The 23,719-nt window shown below is 44.8% G+C and overlaps 6 protein-coding genes across 9 annotated transcripts; 5 read left to right on the forward strand and 1 right to left on the reverse strand.

Moving 5' to 3' along the window:
* The first annotated feature begins 1,849 nt into the window (after positions 1-1,849).
* LOC122622533 (28S rRNA (cytosine-C(5))-methyltransferase) lies at positions 1,850-4,058 on the forward strand. Its single transcript, XM_043801046.1, has 4 exons — positions 1,850-2,021; positions 2,096-2,345; positions 2,945-3,442; positions 3,500-4,058. The coding sequence occupies exons 1-4, from the start codon at positions 1,899-1,901 to the stop codon at positions 3,928-3,930; spliced, it is 1,302 nt and encodes a 433-aa protein (XP_043656981.1). The 5' UTR covers positions 1,850-1,898; the 3' UTR covers positions 3,931-4,058.
* Positions 2,203-2,913, forward strand: LOC122622536. Its single transcript, XM_043801051.1, has one exon. It carries the CDS (start codon positions 2,385-2,387, stop codon positions 2,778-2,780), a length of 396 nt encoding a protein of 131 aa, XP_043656986.1. The 5' UTR covers positions 2,203-2,384; the 3' UTR covers positions 2,781-2,913.
* A 65-nt stretch (positions 4,059-4,123) lies between the features above and the next one.
* LOC122622534 (protein nanos) lies at positions 4,124-6,928 on the reverse strand. Its single transcript, XM_043801049.1, has 4 exons — positions 6,634-6,928; positions 6,188-6,575; positions 5,127-5,602; positions 4,124-5,049 (listed from the first exon to the last, which is right to left on the reverse strand). The coding sequence occupies exons 1-4, from the start codon at positions 6,670-6,672 to the stop codon at positions 4,786-4,788; spliced, it is 1,167 nt and encodes a 388-aa protein (XP_043656984.1). The 5' UTR covers positions 6,673-6,928; the 3' UTR covers positions 4,124-4,785.
* LOC122622532 (mitochondrial import inner membrane translocase subunit TIM44) lies at positions 4,152-9,849 on the forward strand. Of its 4 annotated transcripts, none has more exons than XM_043801043.1 (4): positions 4,152-4,507; positions 7,595-7,675; positions 7,739-8,276; positions 8,344-9,849. In XM_043801043.1, the coding sequence occupies exons 1-4, from the start codon at positions 4,298-4,300 to the stop codon at positions 9,006-9,008; spliced, it is 1,494 nt and encodes a 497-aa protein (XP_043656978.1). In that variant the 5' UTR covers positions 4,152-4,297; the 3' UTR covers positions 9,009-9,849. The 4 variants fall into 4 exon arrangements, with proteins under 4 accessions (XP_043656978.1, XP_043656977.1, XP_043656979.1 ...); XM_043801045.1 differs by lacking the exon at positions 4,152-4,507 and adding an exon at positions 7,153-7,483; XM_043801042.1 differs by having other exon boundaries at positions 7,595-8,276.
* Positions 9,850-10,583: 734 nt separating this feature from the next.
* On the forward strand, positions 10,584-15,569 carry LOC122622535. The gene is made up of 4 exons (XM_043801050.1): positions 10,584-10,850; positions 12,629-12,753; positions 14,584-14,981; positions 15,055-15,569. The coding sequence occupies exons 1-4, from the start codon at positions 10,787-10,789 to the stop codon at positions 15,176-15,178; spliced, it is 711 nt and encodes a 236-aa protein (XP_043656985.1). The 5' UTR covers positions 10,584-10,786; the 3' UTR covers positions 15,179-15,569.
* Positions 15,570-16,275: 706 nt separating this feature from the next.
* Positions 16,276-23,175, forward strand: LOC122619567 (phosphopantothenate--cysteine ligase). The gene is made up of 5 exons (XM_043796583.1): positions 16,276-17,001; positions 18,279-18,722; positions 21,893-22,078; positions 22,148-22,285; positions 22,521-23,175. The coding sequence occupies exons 1-5, from the start codon at positions 16,876-16,878 to the stop codon at positions 22,566-22,568; spliced, it is 942 nt and encodes a 313-aa protein (XP_043652518.1). The 5' UTR covers positions 16,276-16,875; the 3' UTR covers positions 22,569-23,175.
* The last annotated feature ends 544 nt before the right edge of the window (positions 23,176-23,719 follow it).

Genomic DNA, 23,719 nt, shown 5'->3' on the forward strand with positions numbered 1-23,719 from the left:
ACTATTACTTTAAGCGCTGAATGCAATACCCGTACAATACACTGTCTATATTTGCGTTCATTGATAAGGTGGAAAAAAATATTTATCAATTGTCATATTTTCATATACTTGTTTAACAAAAATTAACAAAGTAAAACAGAGCATTTTTTTATTTTTTTAAATTTTATTTTTCTAAGCCTTTTAAATCCACATTTTCTACTTTCAAAATCTGCAAAAAATAGATAAATGTGGGCCCACCAAAAAAAGTTTAATATTTACTAGAACTTGAGCAGCAGTCGCAATGCTTTTGGTAGCTCGTTTTACTTAAGTAGCAAAAGGTAGTTCCTAACAAAGACGATGTAATGCCAGGAACTGAGGTTAGTTTAGCTGTGCACATATAGGTAAATAAATTTTTAAATATAGTTTAAAAAATATAAACCAAAAAAATATAAACCAAACCGTGCTAATCACGATTCCCTCTCAAGTTCAGGCAACTCGCCCAGAAGAGCGGCCAGGAATTCCCTGCCTGCCTCAAAAAGTCCTCAATCTCCAAATTGGTATGTCTCCACCGTTACAGGCGTTTGGGAAAGTTTAATTTTCAGAACCATATTCCTGGAGACGCCGCCTGCTTTTCCTCCTCCACCAACACTATCGTTTAAGTCAGTTTTCCCTATAACCAAATCAGTACTTTCAGTAAGAGTTTAGACCAGGGCCATTGCATAAAACGACGTTGTCGTTTTATTAGGCGCCGGCGTCCACAGTACGGCGCGGTAAGAATGGTGTCCGCGAACTTCCTGATCATGAGCCCCATTAGCCTACGCGCTTTTGGGTCAGACTCGTTGCACTGACCGCCCTCGATTATGTCTGCTTGAAGAAGTATGTTAGATTAATAAGAAACAAACATTTAGCCATCCACATTAATTTTTGACCCTTTCGTTTTTACATTCTGTCGTTAGGATGTACTCCATCTATGATTTACTGACCTAATACCAATTTGGGAACACACGAGACGCGTTTTCCGAATTCAAGTAATATAGCGTATGACCGATACAAATTTTATTAATGTAACCAAAAGGCAATCATATAATAATAATTGTGAACGAAAAATAAAATTAACAAATAAAAGAAACATTTTGTTCAACATGACTTTTTATAAAAAATTATAAAGAAAAGTTCTTAACTAATGGTTTTCGTTCATTTTTTTCGAAATCTTTTAGAATTTTTGTTAGTTTACGCAAAACATGACCGTGAAGACATAGTTTAAATTAAACCATTTTTAATCGGATGTTTTATTACAAAAAACTCCGTGGCAACTAACCTCTCAGTTTTTTCTATATTCTTCGTACACATTTGGTAGCTGTATGCTTTAATGCAAAAAAGTAATGCACAACACAATTGACAAGCAAGAATCGAATCAGAACCAAAAGTCGTTATAATTGTCGTGGATAAATCACGACATATTTAAATATACATTTTGTTCAACCCAAATCTAAACCTTAAAAAAGAGGCACACTTCGAAATTTTAAACTGCAACTGTTTCGCGCTAAAACTTTCGAACAGGAGTATTTCCTTGTGTTGGCAATGCTAGAAATACGAGTACGTTTTGCTCACAACGAATGGTCACACTGCCAATTGATCTCATAATCCGATATTCTTGAAACTTTTAAAAATATATTCGATAGAACGTATATGTTTTGTAGTTATAATTTGCTAACGAGATTTAAAGGGAGCAAACATAACGAGAATAAACGTTTTCATTAATTGTAGGACTTTCAAATCATCATGAATCATAACTCCGTAGTTTCAATCGCCGCGACGAGCCCATCGACAGCCCTGATATTCGATATACATATCGATACTGTCGTGAGTGGTTGCACCGGCTCTAGCGCAAACAACGCACACACGTGCACGTGACAAAAATGAGTAAAAAACCGCATTCCGTAAAAGTTCCCTCCCAATACAAGGCGACGGCCAAGATTTTGAAGACAGCATTGCAGAAGCAGAAGTCCATCAAGACCTTGATATTCGCGGAGAAGCATGCCGTAAGTGAATGGGAGGACCTCAGCGCTGCAGATCAGTCGAATATGCGCATAACTTTTCCTTCTCGCACTTGTAGCGTACACGCACTTTGACGACGTTGCTGACAATTTTTTGCGAAAATCGGGTGGCGGTGGAAAACGCTATTGAGGAGACAGGACTGCTCAAGGACAACCCCACTTTTGACCCCAGCTTGGCCAAGGTTCTAGTCACCGAACTGGTGTTTGGCAAGAAGGAGCTGAACGGGGAAAGCAAACCTGTGCAAACGGTGCGAAGTTACAGGGAGCGACTGCTGAAGTCAATCAGTGATTCCGGAATCCAAAAGAAAGGCAGGTTAACCCACCAATTACCAGTATTAGCCGGTTGAAATGGGCAAGAAAAACAGGAAACAGCAGGTCGATGTGGTGACAGCTGCCAGTGATGATTCCCTGGCTGTCATTGATCCTCCCGTGGAGCATCATACTCAGGAGGAGGACACTAGTGCGGAGGTCTTCCTCTGGCTGCTGGCCTACAGTGTCCTCATGTTCACGCTGCCCTTCTTGGGCTTCTATGGTGTGCGCAGCTGGCTGCAGGAGTCCTTTCCCCATCTTGATCTCTTCACGGTCAACTGTTGGTCTGTTCTCACGGCTGTTGTAGTTGTTAACCTAGTGGTGGCAATGTATGTATTAAAGGCTTTCCGTGAGAAGCCGCCACCACCCTTGGAGCCGGTGCAGCAGGATGAGGAGGAAGAGCCAGAAGCTGTAGAGCCAAAGAAGAATCAGTAACTAAGTGTCCTGAATGCTTCAAAGAGATATGTAAAAAGCCAGTCATGTCTTGACAGTCAATTCCAGGTCATTTCGACCTTTTGAAGGACCAGTAACTACGTTTCACTCTTAATAAATCTTACTTTGACACACTTTTGAACTCGTTTTTTTGTTTGCCCACACAGAACCCAATCCTCGATATGTGCGAATCAACACAAATCTATACAGTTTGGCGGAGGCCTTGGAGTACCTGTCTCAGGAGAACTGGCGGCGCAAGGAACTGCCTGCGGACACCAGTTATGCGGATTTCCTGACTGCCATAAAATCCCTTGAGGAGGACGAGTTCATGACAGATATGCATGTAGAGGGTTTGCTCATTTTCCCAGCCAAGTGGGCCAACTACTGGGGCACCCATGAGTTGGTGCGCAGCAAGAGGCTTATACTGCAAAACAAGGCCACATCGTTGGCCGCCGAACTACTTGCTCCACCGACGGGAGCCACTGTGCTGGATATGTGCGCAGCTCCCGGGATGAAGACACTGCACTTATGCAACGTGATGCAGAACCAGGGATGCATCTACTCCGTGGAGCAGGACCACGAACGCTATACGACGCTGTGTGACATTTCCGAGCAGGCTGGATGCAAGATCGTGAAACCCATTTTGGGAGACGCGTTAAGCCTAAGTGAGTTTTTGAATATTTCCCAATAAATATTTAATAAGTAATATATTTAAATGACAGCATCCGATCGCTTTAAAGACGTAGAGTACATCCTGGTAGACCCCAGTTGCTCTGGAAGCGGAATGCAGAACCGCATGACCGTGTGCGACGAGCCAAAAGATGACAGCCGGCTGTACAAGCTGCAGGGTTTACAAATTAAGATCCTATCGCACGCGATGGGTTCGTTCCCGAACGTTAAACGTATTGCATACTGCACGTGTTCGTTGTGGAAGGAGGAAAATGAGCAGGTGGTGGAGCGCTGTCTTCAGCTAAATCCATCCTACAAGCTCCTCAGCTGCAAGAAGGCTTTACGCAACAAGTGGCATAATGTGGGCGACAAGGACTATCCTAATATTGGCAAGAACTGCCTTTATTGTCTGCCGGATAGTGATCTTACCGATGGCATCTTCCTGGCCCTTTTTGAAAAACGCCGCGAAGGCGACAAAGACTAGTTTTAAACGCAAAACGAATTATTGTTTCCTTAAATTGTAACCTTAATCTTTATTTAGCACTTGCGCCATTGAATTTTTCAACTTCAGTTATATACACCTTTTTGAAAAAAATAAAAAAAATTAAGTAATGGGCTTGTGGTTACATGTGTGAAAAATTGATTAATATAACACGATTTAATAAATATATAACATATATATATAGATGTGTTTTGTATTGAATTGTTGCGATACATGTAATAAAAATACTTTTCGCTTATCTATCAAAAAATGTGGATTGTCAAATTTAAAACTTTACAATGAAAGTGTAGCCGATTTCAACGAAAGTGTTCCTTGCTCTTTCCTTAAGCAAGTTTTAAATTAAATTCTAATGATACGAATGACAGTTCGAAATTCAAAGTGTTCTTTTTCAAAATTTAGTACAGATTGTATATCAATTGTAGATATATCGAAATTTTTCGGCCGCAAACGAGCATTTGACAAAATGAGGGCGACCAGTTGCAGACCAATTCCATTGATCAACTTTCGGATTGTGAGATGTTTCTATCGGCCACGACGATTGAACAAGTATTACGATATTGTGAGTCTTCTATTACAAAATTAGTTTCCTTTTCACAGAAACAGACATAAATATTTGAATTATTGACTGTGTTTTGAGTGATCGTTCGTTGTCTATACTATAAGAACTATAGGCACGAGATAAGTCTCTAAAACTCCTTAAAATCGAACGCGCCAGGCGCTATTTAAACGTATTGTCTATCTGGTTAACCCAGCTTTGATCGGAAGGCGTATATATATTTCTAGTTATATAAACGCTACAAAAGCTTCCAGAGCTTCTGCTCCTGCTGGATTTTCCCTCTAAACCTTCATCTGTTGCTTGTAGTAACTGCTCTTGGCTAGGCGGAACGATTCCGCCTTGATCGCATCCTCCATGGTGATGATCGGTTTCTTGGGGCAGTACTTAATAGTGTGAGCCGAGTCCCCAGATGCCCCGCAGATAGGGCACACATAGGTGCGTAGTTTGGGGCACAGCACTCGGTTGAAGTTGTCTCGCACTGTGTGGCTGTTGACCACCGCCTCTGGTTCGTTGTTATTCTCACAAAAAACGCAGTGGCGGCTGATCTGTAAGGGAAAATATCAAATAGTTTATAAGTTAAAAATCTTTTTAATAATATGACCTTGGGACAAGATCTACTCACCTCTTTGGCCTTGCTGTTGTATCGCTTGTACACCTTGTTGTTATTATTGTTACTGGGATTAGAGGCTCCGCGCAGCTGGTCGGCCTGCACGGGCAATCCCAGACCCATTCCCACGCCGAGATTGGGAGACACAGTGGCCGCTGCTTGGACCTGAGCCTGAGCCTGGGCCTGCAAGCCCACTGTACTGGAGGCGGCTGGCATGTAAGACATGTTCCGCCACACGTTGTTCAGCTGCTCGCGGTAGTTGTTCAGCCAATGGGTGGCGAGTGGATTTGACATTAAGTTCGCTCCATTGGACTGCAGCTGGACAGGATTGCGGCCCAGTGGCAGATGCATCCCCTGCTGTTGCTGCGATGGCGGTGGCGTCTGCGGCTGTGGCGGAGTACTCCCGTAGGAAAAGCGGCTGAGATCATCGCTCGCATAGCCGTTGGTTGCGAACTCCTGCATCACATCCTGCACCGAGCCAGCCGCATTTTCTGCGAATAGCAAGCTTTTCATTACCGTGTCCAGTTCGATTTGGGTATTATTCGAGTTTTAAATGCATTTCAGAAATGCCATACGCAAATACGGATTAGTGCTTGCACAAAAAACAGGAACAAACAAGACAAAGCAGAGAACTTAAAGAAAATATAAGACGCAAAATGGCTTTCTGAAGTGAAAAAGAGGAATACCGAAAATGCTGAGAGGGTCAATGGCCAAAAAGGCAGGGGCGTTTGAAAATATCTCTTGAAGGGGTTACAAGTGGTAAATAAGCAGATCTTTCAAAGCACATAAACCGAAGAAAATTAAAGCGTCATTAAAAATCTACTAAACAGTAAAAGTTCTAAAATAAGATTTCTAATGGCGAAAATTACACTTCGGCAGCAATTATTAATTTATACAATTTGAACTAAACTAGTTCTGTTTTGCTCTGTGCTTTCGCACCCCTTTTAAACTAAGCCCCTGGACATTGGCTTTGGCATAACTGTACTTGTGAAGACAGTCATCTCGCTCTCGCCAATTGTTTTTGCCTATTGCGTTTTGAACGACGCCATTTCGCTATTCGCCATCTCTTTTCTCACCTGCTGCGCCCGTCGTCACCTGCGCAAAGATTTTCAAGGATCGCGCAATCTCGTCCTTCTGCTGGTGATTCGCACTTGCCGCTGCTGCTGATGCAGCCAGCGCCAATTGGTGCTTCGCCAGGGCCAGTTGTTGTTGCTGCTGCTGTAGCAGCAAGTGGTAGTGGTACTGTCGCTGAAGCAGGAGTGTATTGGCGGCGGCTGCGCTGTCGGCCAGAAAAGGGAAGTGCGTCGTCTGAGCAGCCGTCGACGGGTCGGGGGTCAGCGGTGTCAGGGGGGTGCTGGGCGGACTCAAAGTGGCCGACGAGTTGGCTCCACTGGTGTCCAAGTACATGTCTTGCAGGCCCAACATGTTGAGTCCTCCTCTTGCGTGAAAAGCAGAAAAATTATCCTGCGGGAAGAAAATCTTTCCAGTCAGTCAAAAAAAAAAAGGAGTTTTTAAAACCTACTGCTGCTGCGCCACTGCTTTCCAAGTTGCTGCGGAACATGGCGAAAGTTCGGGTCGAAAGTTACCGTTATCGCGCACTCTACTTTCCACAAATCCTCACCCAAAAACCAAGCGGAGTTTATTCAACTGAAGTATTCGCGATACTTCTTTATCTAATAATAATGTACATGTAACTAAACTCGGTTCTAGGCTAAAATTGTGACGCGGAATCAAAAAAAATTCGTATGTCCCTGAGACAACTTGAAACAGCTGCAAACAGAACAATCTCGGCGGAATTCTTGGAAATTTGTGGTAAAGCTACGCGCCAACTAACGGTTCCTGGCTAGAGGTGGCTTAAAGGTTTTCTACAGCGATGATAAATATATCGATATTTTTAACAAAAGTTAAAGCTAAATGTTAATATTATAAACCAATTTCGCAAAAAAGTGTATGTAGACTTATGTTTACTTGGACACCGCGCAATTAAAACTTGTACTACAACACAGCAACAAAGCCTGAGTTATCAACAAAAAATACGAAAATATCTCCCAAAACTAAGCACCCACACGCGCTACTCGCCGTCACAACATAATCACTGCACACTATTCGAATTTCGCGCGCTGTGACGGCATCTCATGATATCGGCCCGGGACCATCGGACTACCGACGAAACGAACTATCGCAATAGCTTCCGCCGGCGTAGAGCGGTCGTTTTGCAACACAGGCGCGCGCTGAACGAAGAGAACAGCTGACTGCTGATACGTGCGTGGTTCGCGGCAGGAATTACATAAAGTTTAGAGCCTCTGACGCCACACTCCCGAACATTCGCTCCGATCAAACTCCCTGCGAACGGTCACCCAATCCCCACCATGGTATGTTCCCTAAGACCCCGGTCATCATTGGTGTCATCGAATATCTCATCTTACATGTGCCTATTTCGAGGTTAAAACGGCCGAGCATTAAATTATTTTTTCTCCTTGCAGTACAGAATAGCTGCCCTTGCGCGGGATCGCGCCTGTCTCTTCACGTGCCAGCAGGCCTCGCAGAACCTGCAGCAGCAGCAGGTTAGAGTTTGGGTCATAAAACCCCATGGAGCAACCGGGCTAAGTCATGACTTTACTCCGCAGCCCCGCTTTTACAGCGCGCCAGGTCGCAGGGCCGGCTTCTTCTCGCAGTTCTTCGACAACATGAAGGCAGAGATGGATAAGAACAAGGAGATCAAGGACAATATCCGAAAGTTCCGCGAGGAGGCCCAGAAGCTGGAGGAATCGGACGCCCTGAAGTCGGCGCGGCAGAAGTTTAACATTGTCGAATCGGAGGCGCAAAAGTCGTCTAGCATGCTAAAAGAGCAGCTGGGCGCCATCAAGGAGCGCGTAGGCGATGTCCTGGAGGACGCCAGCAAATCGGACCTAGCCAAAAAGGTTACCGAGGAGCTCTCGAAAAAGGCCAAGGGGGTCAGCGAATCGATTTCGGACACCAGTGGCAAGCTGGGCCAGACCAGTGCTTTCCAGGCCATCTCTAACACGACGACGACTATCAAGAAGGAGATGGATAGTGCGAGCATAGAAAATAGGGTCTATCGCGCTCCTGCCCAGTTGCGCAAGCGCGTCCAGCTCGACATGAGCGACAGCGATCGCGTTGTGGAGCCCAACACGGAAGCAACTGGTGAGTCTAAATCTTTTCCTTTTAATAAGATCACAGTTTATGGACTTAATGTAATCTTAATTTCAAGGAATGGAGCTGCACAAGGACTCCAAATTCTACGAGTCGTGGGAGAACTTCAAGAACAATAATACCTACGTGAACAAGGTGCTTGACTGGAAGGTTAAATACGACGAGTCTGAGAACCCTGTGATTCGTGCCTCCCGCCTGCTCACCGACAAAGTGTCTGACGTCATGGGCGGACTCTTTTCGAAAACTGAGCTTTCAGAAACGATGACGGAGCTGGTGAAGATCGATCCGAGCTTCGATCAGAAGGATTTCCTTCGCGACTGCGAAACGGACATCATTCCAAATATTCTGGAGTCGATTGTCCGGGGGGACTTGGAGATACTGAAGGACTGGTGCTTTGAGAGCACTTTCAATATTATCGCCAATCCCATTAAGGAGGCTAAGAAGGCTGGGCTGTACCTGGACTCCAAGATCCTCGACATCGAGAACATCGAACTGGCAATGGGCAAGGTTATGGAGCAGGGTCCCGTACTGATCATCACGTTCCAAGCCCAGCAGATTATGTGCGTGCGGGACCAGAAGAGTCAGGTAGTCGAGGGCGATCCGGAGAAGGTGATGCGAGTGCACTACGTCTGGGTGCTGTGCCGAGACCGAAACGAACTCAACCCCAAGGCTGCCTGGCGGCTGATGGAGCTGTCCGCCAACAGCTCGGAGCAATTTGTTTAGCGCGCTGCCACGCCTTTTTTTTACCGAGCCGTTTAAGTTTCCCTCATTTTCTCACCCACAAAACAAACGAAAAGATTACTGGACACTGAGCATTGACGACGAACTGACCACGAACTCGACCCGCAGGACTCTATTAAGTGTGTACAAAGGTTTCGCTTTCGATTGCTTTGAAAGTTTTGTCCGCCACTAGTCGACTGCGTCGTCCGGCAGGGGCTGCTGGTCGGTCCCGTGAAAGATTCCCCCACGAATTCCGGGCACAGCAGACTGCCGGCTCCGGCGCGGCTCATCCCCCAATGACGCCCCGGTTGGCCGTTCCTTGCGGCCACGCTCCCCGCCGGTCCACTTCCAGCGAGCACGGAAGCAGTGATCGGTGCGGGGATTGGCCGTCGGGATCGTGGTTCCTCCGCTGGTGTCCTGGCTAAATCTATAAAGTTGAAGCTTAAAGTGCAACCGCCGGCGTAGGCGTATAAGTAGTGACCATAAGCAAATTGTTGAGTATAGTTGAGTTTAGGTATTTTAAGGCCCCACCCCTTCCCGACCCCTTCTCTTGTAAATATGGAATTCGCTCAGGGCAGCTTGGGCATGGTAAATTGACTGTACACACAGAATCCAAAGAGTTGTACGTACACCGAGCGCCACTCAGAATGTCTAGAAAAAATAAATACTTCAATATTTTTAGATGTACCATTGAAGCAGCTGGCGAGTTCTTGAGAAATAAGTGTTATGTTACCTTACCTTAATCACAGACATCCAAGTCTATGGTTGCCCGATGAATTGGGCATCCGTAGGCGCCATGCTACGAGGTGTATAAAATAAAAATCCAATACTATTACACAATCCATTTATTTTGGTGTTTTTAAAACATGGAGATCATTCAGAAAGCTGAGCAATAAACATTGACCATTAAACATTCTGACGTAAGCTGTAAAACAAGCTCAAATACTTCATTTTAATTTCATCTTAGTTAATAAATAGTACGGATATGTGAATCCACTGAGTTACTATTGACCATACACTTGCTGCTTTGAGGGAAAGTATAGTTTGTTGCTCAAATAAAAATGTTTAAAAATAAGAAGTCATTGTTTTCTATATATGTGCTTCATGTTTTTCAAAAGTTATAAATGTTTGCAATTTTGAAGTATTCATATTCATACTCAAAAAGTTTGCTAAATATTTTAAACAGCCTGCTAAATTAAATAACTCTTATATTGATAAATAATTTTCATTTAAAAGCCAATAAATATTTAAGAATTTTTTTAATTCATAATTTCCCACTAGAGTAATAAAGGACATTCTCATATTTATTTTTAACTTTTTTTTTTTGCTATTTTATAAAAGTTATATCTGTTACAATTGGTTATCGTGCACTCTGTAACAAGGTGCGAAAATCCAAGAAAAGTTAAGAAAGCTAAATAATTTCTGGGTTTCGACTACCCCCAACACTCAGTTACGATATAGCCAGTGTTACTGCCCGACACCTTGATCGGTTAACAGAGAGTTAACAGAGACCAATGATGATAATATTGCCATGCCTTTAACAGGGTTAGAGGAAATTATTTGAGTTTGGCATTCCGAACGGAAAGCTCGTCGCGAACGCACGTAAAACCGGGCAGCAGAGAGAAATAATAATACGTTTATAAGGGGGCCCGCAGAACAAGCCAAACGAGCGCTTAATCATCCAAAGTATCCAGCGATCGAGTGGCGCGTTACCTGTGCGTGTGTGATAAGGAGCTAATTGATAAAGGAAGTGACGGTGCCCGCATATCTAAATTCGCAATATGGCCCTGCGGAAAAGTTTGGTCTTCAGCAGCGCGCTTCTGTTGGTTTTGCTGCTGGCGGAGTGTAAGTACCACGACAGATAAAAGATACATCTACAGTGACAACGGCCATACAAGATAGATAGACCCAAAGAGCGACGCACACTCGATGCTTCCACCTCTGCAGGGAAACTAGTTTCCAGCGCAGCTGGATGGGATCGAGATCGGGCTGGATGGAGCGGCCACTTGGCTAGACAGCTAACAGTTTACGGTTCACCCTTTTGCCTTAAGTGCCTGCCAAGAGCGAAGACCAGGTCCGGTTCGGGCCGCCTTTGTGAGCCAGGTTTACAGCGCATAAATATGGGGTTTTATTGAATGGGCGACCGCCCGCCGTCCCGTCGCAATGAATCGTCCATCAAGGTCCCGCCAGGTCGCGAAATTAAATTGCAAGACTTTAATTCCAGGGGGCTCCAGCTGGCTCGCAGTGCAGATAAGATTTCGCCAGGTCTTCTGCGCTATGTCGTAAATGATCGATCGTGGGCATTGTAACCGAACAGTTGTGGTCTAAATAATGATCCTGCTGCATAGATCCTGCCGAGAAGGGAGAGCTTGGTTTCTTACTAGTTGCATTCATTACTATTTAAGGACTTAGAACTATAGTAGTGCCTGCAAATATTTCGATAAATTGACATTTCTTTATTTACGACCGTTTTATTAGATTGATTCAGTTGTACAGTAACATTTGGTAAAAAGATTAGATACATTCTTGAATTCTATTTACACACACGTTTCTCACATAAACCTTAAAATGTATGTTCCTGTATATAACCAACGATAACCAATGGCCAAATGACACCAGTGCTTCCCTGCAGATTATGAGGTGTCAGAACTTTATGAGCAGGGTCTTAACTTATATTATTTGTCCTAAAGAAGTTAGCACCCGCGACTCACTGATAACAAACTCCGGACTCTTTGACACTTGTCAAAAGTGGATCAAGTTTTCTTCGGTTCGAGGCTTTGGCCTATCGTCACGTACTGAATTCAAAACTGGGTGACTTACGAATGTCGAATGCAATAAATTGCAAGACATCATGGCTATATCATGTGCTTTTTCGAATTTAATTGGCTTTTGTATGTGGAATCTTTTGGAAGCCCACCAATTACCGCGCGATTTTGAAGCGATTCGTGAGCGGTTTATGCGAATCCCAAGCGATCGGCATTGGCGAATCGTTTGTGGCATTAGAAATGTGTTTATTGTTTGATTTCTGCTATTTAGTATATATGAACAGGTTTGCGTATTCAAACAAATCTTAAAGTGGACGTGTACAGTGGCAGTGGTCACAATAGGAATGGGTAAAATGGGTTGTTGAGCTATTTACATATTTCTATTAACGATGATATTTTTAAATTGTAATCTTAAAAGGGAGCAAACCATATTCACATGCTTTACATATTTTATTGACGCAAGTATTGCTATTTTATTGACCTCGTCTGTGCTAATTAATGCAGGTTTTTGAGTCCCAACACGCTTTTACTTTGTTTGCCAGAATGCGTAACCCAAAATTCATTGTCAACTGATAATGCGGTGGCAGCAAAACAAATTCGTATTGTCTGGGTCTGGTTAGTTCTGAATAAAATCAGAGTAAGCTGATAAGCTAACATATCTGAATCCAGCCCCAGCCCCAGCCCCGCAATTTGGCCGAAAGGTGCTAGTTGCGAAATCTCGGGGTAAATATTTGTGTTTCCCCTGAAACCGGGAAGATCTGTGCTTTTTGTTCAGGTAGCCCGATAAGCTGTAACCAAATACCGGCTAATTCAACCGAATGCATTATCTCATTTCTGCTTAATTGCTTTCTCTTTTAGCCCAAGCCAAGCCCTCGCAGGATTTAAACAAGCCGCAGGCGGAGGAGCTAAGTGATCAGAGAGCAGGAGCTGGAGCAGCAGGAGGAGTGGGGGAGGTGGCCAGAAATAAGACAGCTGTCGTGGAGGTGAGTTGGCCAACAAATCGCTGCGTTTGGGTAACTGGGCCAGGCAAAAGAGAGCCGGAAAAGGTGCAGAACGGGACCGGGACCGGGACAAAGCCGACAGAAACCACTCCGACTGGAATCGACGCACTGTCGCACTGACGCACTGACGCACTAAGTAACGAACGACCCCAGAAGTTGAAATACGAGCCAAGCCAATGCATTACTGCATTTTCGGTTTATTTTTACCAGAACCGGAAATTTACGCTTTAAAAATGTTTATTTACTCTTCACTTTGATTAAATGCAAAAGCCAGCAGAAGACACGCGCGGCGTTTGCCTTTTAAGGGGCTCCCAAGAAACGCTTATAAAGACAAAACGAAAAAGAAAAAGCTCACGCACAGAAACTTTGCATAAAATTATAAGAAAAACTTTGACTAGAGGGTACACAACGCCTTAGTCACGAAACTCCATCGCTGGTGGCATTATAATTGGGAGAGATAATACCCCAACCAACTCCCCTTACTGGGGTGAGTCATTTTGGAATCGGATTCTAGGTAATCCCTCGACTGTCGTGACGTCCGAATGAATTTTAAGTTTAGAAAACCCCTCGGCCCCACCAGGGTAATCCCCAATCAGATTACGATTTTCGAGATCTCCCAACTCGATCTCTCGCTTGTCACCTTTTCGTGTGGCTCGCTTATAGTCGTTAGTTGTAAACAAATCGGCCAATTACACGAGATGGAGCGGCTAGGAGCAAATGAGATTGAGACAGAGTCAGAGTCTGAAAAACCAGTCACGTATTGTTACTGCCAATTACAAAAGTTCGTATCTCGATCTCGGCGGTCATCGGGGTCAGCAATCTACATATACTCGCACAAAGGGCTTCGAGCCAGATACTGTAAGTGAGAGTGATCTCTGGTAGTCAGCCAGTCATTTGGCCGCACAACGTAGTTGCGGCAGTCATTAACATTCTTTATGGAAAAATGTGGGTAATACATTATGCAAGATAAGTTCGGGCGACCTTACTGATAACTTGGCTAGTTTAAACAGCTGTTTACAAAACTAACCTGAGATGAGTACCACTTTCAAAGTTGTTTCGCATAGAAAGCAGACTGTTATCACCTTAACTCGGGTAATTGAGACATCAGTAACGTGAGTCGGACTCCCAGTGATGATTAATATGGGGAGACGTTTGGCTTACGCAAAGCCACGAAATTTTCAGTTATGAGTCAGCGTCGGTTCCGATTTCCTCACGGATAAATTCCAGTTTTAATTGTTAGTCTCGTTACCATGTCAACTACCCGATTTACTAGAACTCTGGATATTAAATAGATTGGCTTAAAACTCGTTTAATACTATGGGGAAATAATAAGTCTATCCAAAACATTACTATATTTATAAAAGAATTGTACTTTGTATATTATTCTTTTAAAAACCACTCAAATTTTTACTACGAGAAGTCCATAAAGCCCATAACAACCACCGGATTTCAAGCTACTTCAATCATTTGTATATATGCATAAAGATGATCTCAAGAAGTTAAAGGCCACTTTAAAAATAATAAGCACGCCTCCACAATGTAGACACTTTTGCACCGCCCACTTTCAAATGCTAGACCCAAATTCGGCATAGAACTCGCATAGAATCACGTGCCGTTTGAAATCAATTACTCAGCCGACAGTGAAAGCCACATCGATGACACGAGTCTTCTTTTGAATACACAGGAAAAAACATTGACGCAATCAAAGACAATTCATAAATACATACGATATCATTACAAATAACTTGCGAATATACGTTACCATGTATGTTTATAGCTACTAACTGCAATTTTATCTCGTTTTTCTCGCAGGATACTCCCAACGAATCCGACTCAGAGGCGGAATCGGAGGAGCAGCAGAGGCGGTCGTATCCCCACCGCGACGAGGACCAGCTGAACTCGGCCACCAACTTGGTTCTGGCACAGAACTACAAGTACGATGTGGAGATCCTGGAATCCGGGGATGCCGACCAAGACGACAGCAGCATGGACGACGTGGACGATCTGGAGGAGCGCTTCAAGGGTCGCGGTGTGGTGTTCAGCACGGACACCGAGACCTTCGCTTCCGAGAACATCGAGATGAGCCCGGTGGACGTGCAGGCGAACGCGGTTAGCCAGGGACACGTGCTGCTCGGCATCGTGGTGGTGGCACTGGCCTTGGTCTCCATCTGCCTGTACGCCGGCCTGGTCATATGGCGCTCGCACCTGGAGTGAGTTCTTGGTTAATTGCGCTAATTTTCAAGTGCTAATTCATTGCTCTTTTCTCCATCATCCCATCACCAGGCAGCGGTATGGAATGCGCGAACGGCTGGTCAACCGGGACTTGGAGGAGGAAGCGGGTGGTGCCGACGACGTCGATTATCATGTCTATGCCCCGACCACGACGCCAGCTACGCCTAGGGCGTAGTCCGCTCGAAATCTGGTCCGATTTGATCCGATCCGGTGGGCTTCAATTGGACCTGGTTTCGGTTTAAAGTGCACACTCACCACACAATTCAGTTCAGACGAGACGACAATTCATCGCAGCCACAACGAGGATGGAGGATGGAGAGACGGCGCTCAATCGTCTAATGAATGCCATAAATTTCCACGACAAGCTGAAAAGCATTCCGCTTCCCAATTACACTCTAATGGCGTTGCTAAAGGTCACGCCGATATCTAACAGCGCAGTTGACAAGCCCAATTAGTTAGTAAGTTTCTGTGATATTGTTCTAGAGATTCTTTTGTACGTCCTTGCACTAACAATATTCATAGAGCCCGCGTTGGTAATCGATAATAAAAACTACTTGTAAATGTAACTATGCCTTTTTTGCTGTGCATTTTCAATTGATTTTTTTGATGGTGATTTTTGCAAATTACTTCAAAGAATTATAAATGAAAATATAATCTAAAAATAACTAAAGCAGTTATCTGTTGAGTTTGATTTATAATGAACCTTAAAAGAGATACATCTTTTCGAGTCCCAACTTGTTTACACTTAAGGAAAGCCATTAAATCAAAAATAAACACACAAAGAACGAATTACGCACCCAATAAACTGCAGCAGAATAAGGTATTTTTGGACGTGTTAACCTGTTAGCAGGTTACATACAGTTATTTTGGTTGTATTTTGAATGCAGTTAATCATTTTTTCTTAACCTTAAACTAAATAACTTAAACGTTGAATAATTATTTTCTCATACACATTTTAATTTAAATTTGAATTAGCCGCGCTTTATGTATCTAGTAACACTGAAATGTAAAGCGCAGCTAACTTTGCTCAGATTGCCCATAGGTACCCCAAGCTAGTGAACTAGTTCACAAATATAAATATTTACCCAAAACACCTTCAAGCTGACAGATAACTACGCAGAAGTTATTGTTTTCCAGGCTTAACAGATAAATTACACTGTTGGAGAGACTAGTTAAAACGATATACTGGAAACTTGATCTTGGCAAGCAACAAGTTTGCTGCAAGCGCCGGAACCAGTTCGTGGTGCCCCTAATTCGTTCCCTGCCCAACACTGCAATCAGCTGTTACCTGGCCAACGCGATTTTTGGCCTGCACTTTGAACCCCGAGGTTTCGTGGGAATAAAGATACGGAATTGAGTGCGCCTGTCCGCATTCCCACCGTCCCGCTCCGCCATCCAACTGCCCATCGCATTTTCGGTTCAGAATCCCGCGGACCTTGCTGCCGTGCACATCGCATCGCATTTCCACAGCTGCGTTTTTCAGCATTTTCGTTCGCTCTCTCTCCGGTTTTTCTCAGAGCGCTCCGTTCCGCTCTCCCTCGCGCGCGCCCCTCTCCAAAGTTCCATTGATAAGCAGGACCACCGCAGCCCCTGCCCCGCCCCCTGCCGCCCACTTCGCCCCTCGCTTTTCGGAAAGTGCAAGCCAAAGCAAAGCAAAAGCGAATCAATCAATTAAGATAGTACGCCGAATAGTGCAGTGCGTGTGTTAATTAATTTTGGTTGCCATTTCGCACATTCTGTGTTTATTAATTAGCAGTGCATAGTTTCCGGCGGAAAAGGGCAACTTTCCGTTCATTTTCGAGCTTCCGTTTGGCGGCCAATTAGCAGGAGGTCGACAAAGAGAAAACCAACAAGGGAAAAGGATCAGCCAACATGACGCACTGGGAGGACTTCTACAACACGCACCTGCCGCCCGCCGACTTCGAGGACAATCGCTCCCTGCTCAAGGAGTTCTGCGAGCGGCACAACAAGCTGCAGAACCGCATCGTCCTGGTCACGGTGAGCTGGGATACCCCCAATCCGGATTCGGATTGGGATTGGGGCTCAAGAACCACTGTACTCCGTTAATTAACTGCCAAAGCTGGTGAAAGCTCTGAAAACAAGTGTGTAGAGTGTGGACGTGAATAACTTTAAATTAGCTAGAACAAAGACCTAAAAGGTTAAACACATGCAGGGGCACCGCGAATGCATAAACAATTAAGGTTTTGCAAATGCAAAAAATAACAACTGAAATTGTTACTGTGGCATACTGTAAAAAGTTAAAGTCAGCTATTTTGGTAGTTTTTAATTTAACATTTTCGATATTTAATCTTATTTAAATTTCAATAATCTTAATGAATACATATTTTTCTGCTCCACAAAGCAGCAGTGCATGAATAATATATATTTTGCAAATATCTGCAAGACTTAGTACACAAAGTTAAATATGAAATTATGTGGGTCAACTGGTGTTTATTCCCTGGGGGAGCCTAATCCGAATATGATTTACGCAAATAGTTAGCGACGAAACACATTCGTTTCTCTTTATAAGATTTATGGCCAACGTGCTGATTTATCTGCCTTGTTTGAATAACTAAATGCTGCTAAATATCGCCGCCTTGTTCGAAGCCATTGGATTTCAGATGCAAGCGACTTTGGCATTCTTTATTTGTTTTAGTACGAATTATTGTAATTATTTTAACAGATACAGATTGTCTTTAAGCGTTGATAGCGAGAAAAGGAATATAAAGTCTTCACTCCCTTTCTTGACACAGCACAACAAGAGAGAACGAATCCAGTTCCTCGAATATCATAAACCAGTTACTCAGAAGAAGATTAACAAAATGTTTTTTGACATCGATTAAAATCAGATAGAGAAAATCTGAAAATAGTAGACGTCACTTGGATCTGTAAGCCTTAACTTTCTATCGTTGGTATTTACCGAGATCGCAGCGTTCATACGGACAGAAATACGGACAGATGGACCGATGGACAGACATGGCTAGTGATCCAGATCAAGAGTAAAGAAACTCTTTTACTACCTGTTACATAGATTTCAGCGATCCTAGTATGCCCTTTTACCTCTACGAGTAGCGGGTGAGACCACCACGGCCATTTAACCCCAGTAAAAATGGTATAGAGTTAAAAACGTAGCTTTAATGGTGGCATGGAGGTGAGAAACAGAACAAAGCTTTTAAAATTACAATATTAAATAGCAGTAAAGAAGAAAATACCATAATTACCCTAAACATAACACGAATTGTCTAAAAGAACCCTCATTTGTCCTACGATTCCAGTCCGGTGGCACCACAGTTCCCCTGGAGCACAACACGGTGCGGTTTGTGGACAATTTTAGTGCTGGAACACGCGGCTCCGCCTCGGCGGAATACTTCCTCGACCACGACTACGCCGTGATTTTCATGCACCGCCACAAGTCGCTGGAGCCCTTCACGCGCCACTTCACCGGCCAGCAGTTCTTCGACATGCTGGACATCGCGGACAACAGCCAGAGCTCGACCATAGCCATCAAGCCGGACTCGGTGGACGTGTTTGCTCCGGTGCTGGCCAAGTACAAGATAGCCCGCGAAACGCAGATGATCCTGTACGTGAACTTCACTAGCGTGGTGGACTACATGTGGCTGCTCCGCGCCGCCTGCGAGTGCCTGGCCGCCTTCGAGGAGCGGGCCGTGCTCTACCTAGCAGCTGCCGTATCCGATTTCTACATACCCGAGGACATGATGGTAAGATGAGACTCCGGACGACGTCGGATGAGTCGGGTGGGCGGCCATGTGGGAAATCTCGTAATTGATTGCGCTCCTCACTGCGACGAGTGCGGAATGAGTGAGTGGGAATTGGTTTTTATCGATTCCCAAAGCTGCACTGCGGAAAATTAAGGATGTATGTAATACTAGGTACTTCAAGTAAGGCCAAGGCTGATTGTGGATTCGAATCGATGTTCAAAGCAACACCTACTAACGTAGTTGACATTACAATAACGTCAATCAAAATGAAGATTTTGCTGATGCATGGAATGTATAGTGCACATTTAAGTACTACTTCCTCGCAGTGTGCCTGTGTGTTGTTTTCGCTGCCCTTGTGCCTGGTGCTCCTTCCGATTCCCGGTCGCTGTGCAAGTCCCCGGTCTGTGACACATTTCCTCTCCACATTATTGACGTTCGACTGGGCTAAGTCAACTATGGCTGCTGCTGCTTCTCCAGCTCCTCCAGTTCCATCTGCTGGTCACCAGGAGCCTTATCAGAGACTGTCAGTGTCACTCACGCTGGCCTTGTGGCCTTGTCCGCCAGCAGCCTTAACATTGTCATCGTATAATTTGATTTGCATAATTTTGCTTGTTAGCGTGTTTCTGCTCCACGCTTCACTTGATTCCTACCACACCTCCCACCCATCTAGTTCTTCTCCAGTCTCCTTTCACCTTTCGCTTTCATCCAGCCCTATGTGTTCCTCGGTGGTGTTTACCTGTCAGGAGCCCACCTCCGCAGTCTGTCAGCTGACTTGTTGGCGCAGCAGCAAAAGGCTTTCGAGTGCATCAAATGTCCATTGGTGGGGCGTGAATGGCTCCGCATGTCAGCCCTCCTTATTTACCTGCCCGTTTTGCATTTGCATACGATCCCACAAGCATTTTATTCGAGTGCACAGTCGAGGTCGAAGTTATAGCACTCAAAGTCCTGGGGGAACCTGGTTGGATCTAAATCATTTTTTAAGGGGTTCTGCAAGTTTCAAAAGCTTTGGGAGATCGAAAGAGATTAAAAAATGTAAAGTATGCTGGAAAGAATTTTCGTCTTTTATCTTAAGTTTCTTAACTTCGTTTGCTTTATTGATGGAGTTTGGGTACAACACAACTTAAATCTGTCTAGACCAACAAATTATATCCCTCGACCTGATTTTTTCACACAATCTGTATTCCACTTGGTGGATGCTATGGTCGGTAAGCACGAAGAGGTTTCCTCTCGCCAACGCCAGCCATGTGAGCCTGCTTCTGATTCTGATTCCGATTCCGAGCATCGCCGTGGCATTTCCTACGCCTTGTTTCCGCTCAGCTCGTGCATTTCCCGTTCGCTTTTTTTGCATAAGGCATTCGCCCACTTTGTCGCTGCATGAACATGTCTATCTGAACGTGTGCTTTAGCCACAAATGGTCCGTTCACTTGATTAAATTGTTAGATACTCTCACGGCACATTGCCTTGGGTGAAATGTGGAATATGCCGAAAATGGCGCAAATGGCCTGTTGATGCTTATGCATGTGTCTAGTCAAATTTATGCGCATATTTGGCATCATCTTTGAGTGCTGCTTCGAGCCTTTCCCGAGGCAATACGGTTTTGCCACAATCGATTTGAATTTGCATAATAACCTCTTGGCGATGTATAAATAGAAGCAGTCAAGCTCGATGCATCGAAAATAAAGCACGCTCAAGTGGTTTTTCGAGTGGTTTCAAGGACTTTGCCTGCTCAAAAGTAGGCAACTAAAATCTATTTTCCCCCATTAGCTGGTCGACAGAGTTTCTTGGAAAATTGAAAACTCATTCCCAGCGATCGGGCCACAATCTCGTTAGCCTTAAAGCCAAGGTCAGCTCCCATACTGAATTTTAACAAGTCAAACCGCAGCCCAGACACGTTTGCCAAGCCAATTGGCAAAGTTTGTCGCTGCTTACATACATAGAAATGAGTTTATATACTGTTGTATACTACTGCAAGATGATACTAAAAATTGAATTTCACAATCGCATCATCGCGACGCACACGCCTCCAGAGAAAACATGGCCCAAAAGCCCTTGCAAATTTATGCACGGGAAGTGGAGCGGAGAAGAAGGCAACTTGCTTTACAATTTGAATTAATTCAGGGCCCGGGGTGGTCGTATGTACTCTGGTTGAACCGAAAGTAAATTGTACTCGTAATAAGTAAAAACAAACAGAAAAAACAGAAAATTAAAAGAGTAAACTTAGCGGAGGCAAACGAAGAACGAGAGCAGGACAAAAGGCGACGTGCCGAAATCCGTAAATCAAATCAAAAGATTTTACAAGAGCACGCATCAACGCACATTCATAGTGTAGTTGAATTCTTTGGGGAAAGCGGGAAAGCTGGAAAAGCAAGAAAAACAAATTCAATGTCAACAGCTGCTAGTATTTCCCAGTGAGCCAGCCCCACAAACTTTCCCCAAAAGCTTAAATTTCCCATCCTTCGCATTTCCATTCGCTTTTCGTCGTCAACTTAGTGCCTTGAGCTACATTTTTCATTTCTCCTCGTCCAATGTCCCGGCTACTTAGGCGTGTCCGTCCGGCCGCCTGTCCGTTTGTGTGTCCGTGTGTCTGTCCGCCAGTCCGACCGCATTGTCCGGCTGGGCCCGCTTTTGTGTGCCGGATAAATGAGGCTGGTCAGCAGCTTAGAGCAGCTTACGGCGTTGCCCAGTTAATGAGGACAGACAGGGGGCGCTCAACAAGTTGCTGTTGGCCCACATGGCGTATGAGAAATATTTTTAGCAAGGCTTTAAAAAGAGCCTTGCACAGGATGTGTAGCCAGGCGTTGTCGTTAGCTCATTACGGCTGAGTTATGCTTTCAATTAGTTGTAATTCATATGCCACGTGGCGGCAACAAAAAAGAAGGGAATAAATACGGAAAAGCGAAAGCTGAAAGACAGCCCTGGCCTTTCATTTCGCTGTTTGTCTGTGTATTTTGCAAGGACACTTTGCTGCCCGAGTGTGCGTGCGAGTGTCTGGGTGTGCTGCATTGTGTGTGTTCGTCCTCTCCATTTAAGAGGATGTTGTCGCGGTGGCTTTTGTGGGCAACGAACCAGCCAACCACCGAACCAATCCCATGCCATCCCATCACATCGCGTATACGCAACGTGGTCCCATCATTCCATTAAAACACTAACCGCTGTCAACGGATTTTCAGCCCACCCACAAAATGCAATCAGGAGATGGAGCGCCGACGATTTCGCTTCAGCTGGTGCCAAAAATGCTGGCCCCCCTCGCCAGCTTGTGGGTCCCCCACGCCTTTGTGGTGTCCTTTAAGCTGGAAACGGACGAGAGCCTATTGATTGTGAAGGCACGTGACAGCCTCAACAAATACAAGCACAAGGTGAGTTTACTCACAGCCGGCCAGGAAACACCTAATACGAATTCTAATTTCTTCCGCGTCATCATCCAGCTGGTCATTGCCAATGTGCTGCAGACACGCAAGCATCGCGTGGTGTTCGTCACGCCCACAGATTCCTACGAGCTGCATTTGACTCGCGAGCAGACGCTGCAAGGACTCGAGATCGAGGAGCCCATCGTGGCCGACGTGGTAAGTGAATAAGTGCCGTAATAACTCACGTGTCGGTTTCGTGCTTCAATGTGTATGAAAGCAGTGCAAATAAGGTGAAAGTCAGTAAAATTCAATTGGTCATTCTAGGTGTTTAAAAGGTTTTACTATTTTAATAATTCCGTATACCATAAAGCAATCCCATACACACAAACCATTTGCATGCCTTACTCAAAATGTGGGCTACAAAATAACTTATTTTTTTCGGTTCTTCCAGGTGCAAAAGCACGGCGAGTTCATCAACAATGCTCAACAGCGTCAATGACCGTTGTCGATGCGCCGGAGGCCACAGACGCAGCATCAACATCACCAACAACTGGCCACCGGTGACGAGGACGAGGATGGCGGCGATCTGGATCGGGATCCGTACTGCGTGACCAGCTCGCATTATTGCCGCGTTCTGAACCCGGGCACGCCAGGCTTTGCCCGCAAATATTGAGCAGGTTATAGTCCATATTGTATACTGGAATGTGGATGACAGACATTTACATTCGCTTATTCCTTGCCGTTTGAGTTTGAGTTCCCGCCACAATTTATCTATTTATGGTCGCGCCTCATAATTGAGGTGGCACCGCTCCATTAGTTCATTCTCCTGTTGTTATTTTTTTATTAGTTAATGTATTTCCCTTATTGTTGTCCTGAGAAATGATGTCACTTGTATGTATTCGCCGTTCCCTGGGCTCCTTTTCTTATCTTCCTTTGTTTGCCGGCACGTTTATGTCATCGAGTATACGCAGCGTGTTGCGCAGACATCAATAAGCGATTTTGATTTATGTTTGTGACAGAGCTTATGATGCTTATACATTTAATGAAGCATCGATCCGCCGCAGTGGAAATAAAATCCCCGAACACGTGGGTTCTTAAATCCTGAATTCGAATAGGCGAAAAGCGAAAAGCTGCATGCAAAGCAATTTGCCGGACTATGTGTCCCTGGACAACTGCTGCTGGTGTCAGCGGCAGTGGCAGGCGGCGCGACAATTGATTTGCTGTTTTGCATATATGGGGTGGAAAAGAGTGGCAGCTTTGCCCGTCTAATGTCCTTGTCGCTTCAAATTTATGGCGGCCCGAGCCTTGGCGCCTGTCTATCCGAAGCAGGTCAAGTGCCACCGAGCAAAGGTCAGCTTAAAGCACCTCAAATTGAGTTTGAAGCGGTGTAGCGAAACCTAATTAACATCCCACACTCACACAGGCACTGAGTTATTTCTTTGCCATGCTGAGATAGGCTGGGGCTGGCTTTCCACATCCGTATCCTCAGGGTCCTTTGCGGACCGCCGCCTTTCCACATTTTTATTGCATGTTATGTCGTTACCACGCCCGTCTCCCGTCGGCCGTTTGCCGTAAGCTCTAAGCCGCCCGCCTAAACGGGCCTGTGGTGAAGGGTGAAGGGTGAAGGGTGAAGGGTTGGCGGTGGACTTG

The sequence above is a fragment of the Drosophila teissieri genome, chromosome 3R (genome assembly GCF_016746235.2).
Source record: "Drosophila teissieri strain GT53w chromosome 3R, Prin_Dtei_1.1, whole genome shotgun sequence".
Classification (NCBI taxonomy): Eukaryota; Metazoa; Arthropoda; class Insecta; order Diptera; family Drosophilidae; genus Drosophila; species Drosophila teissieri.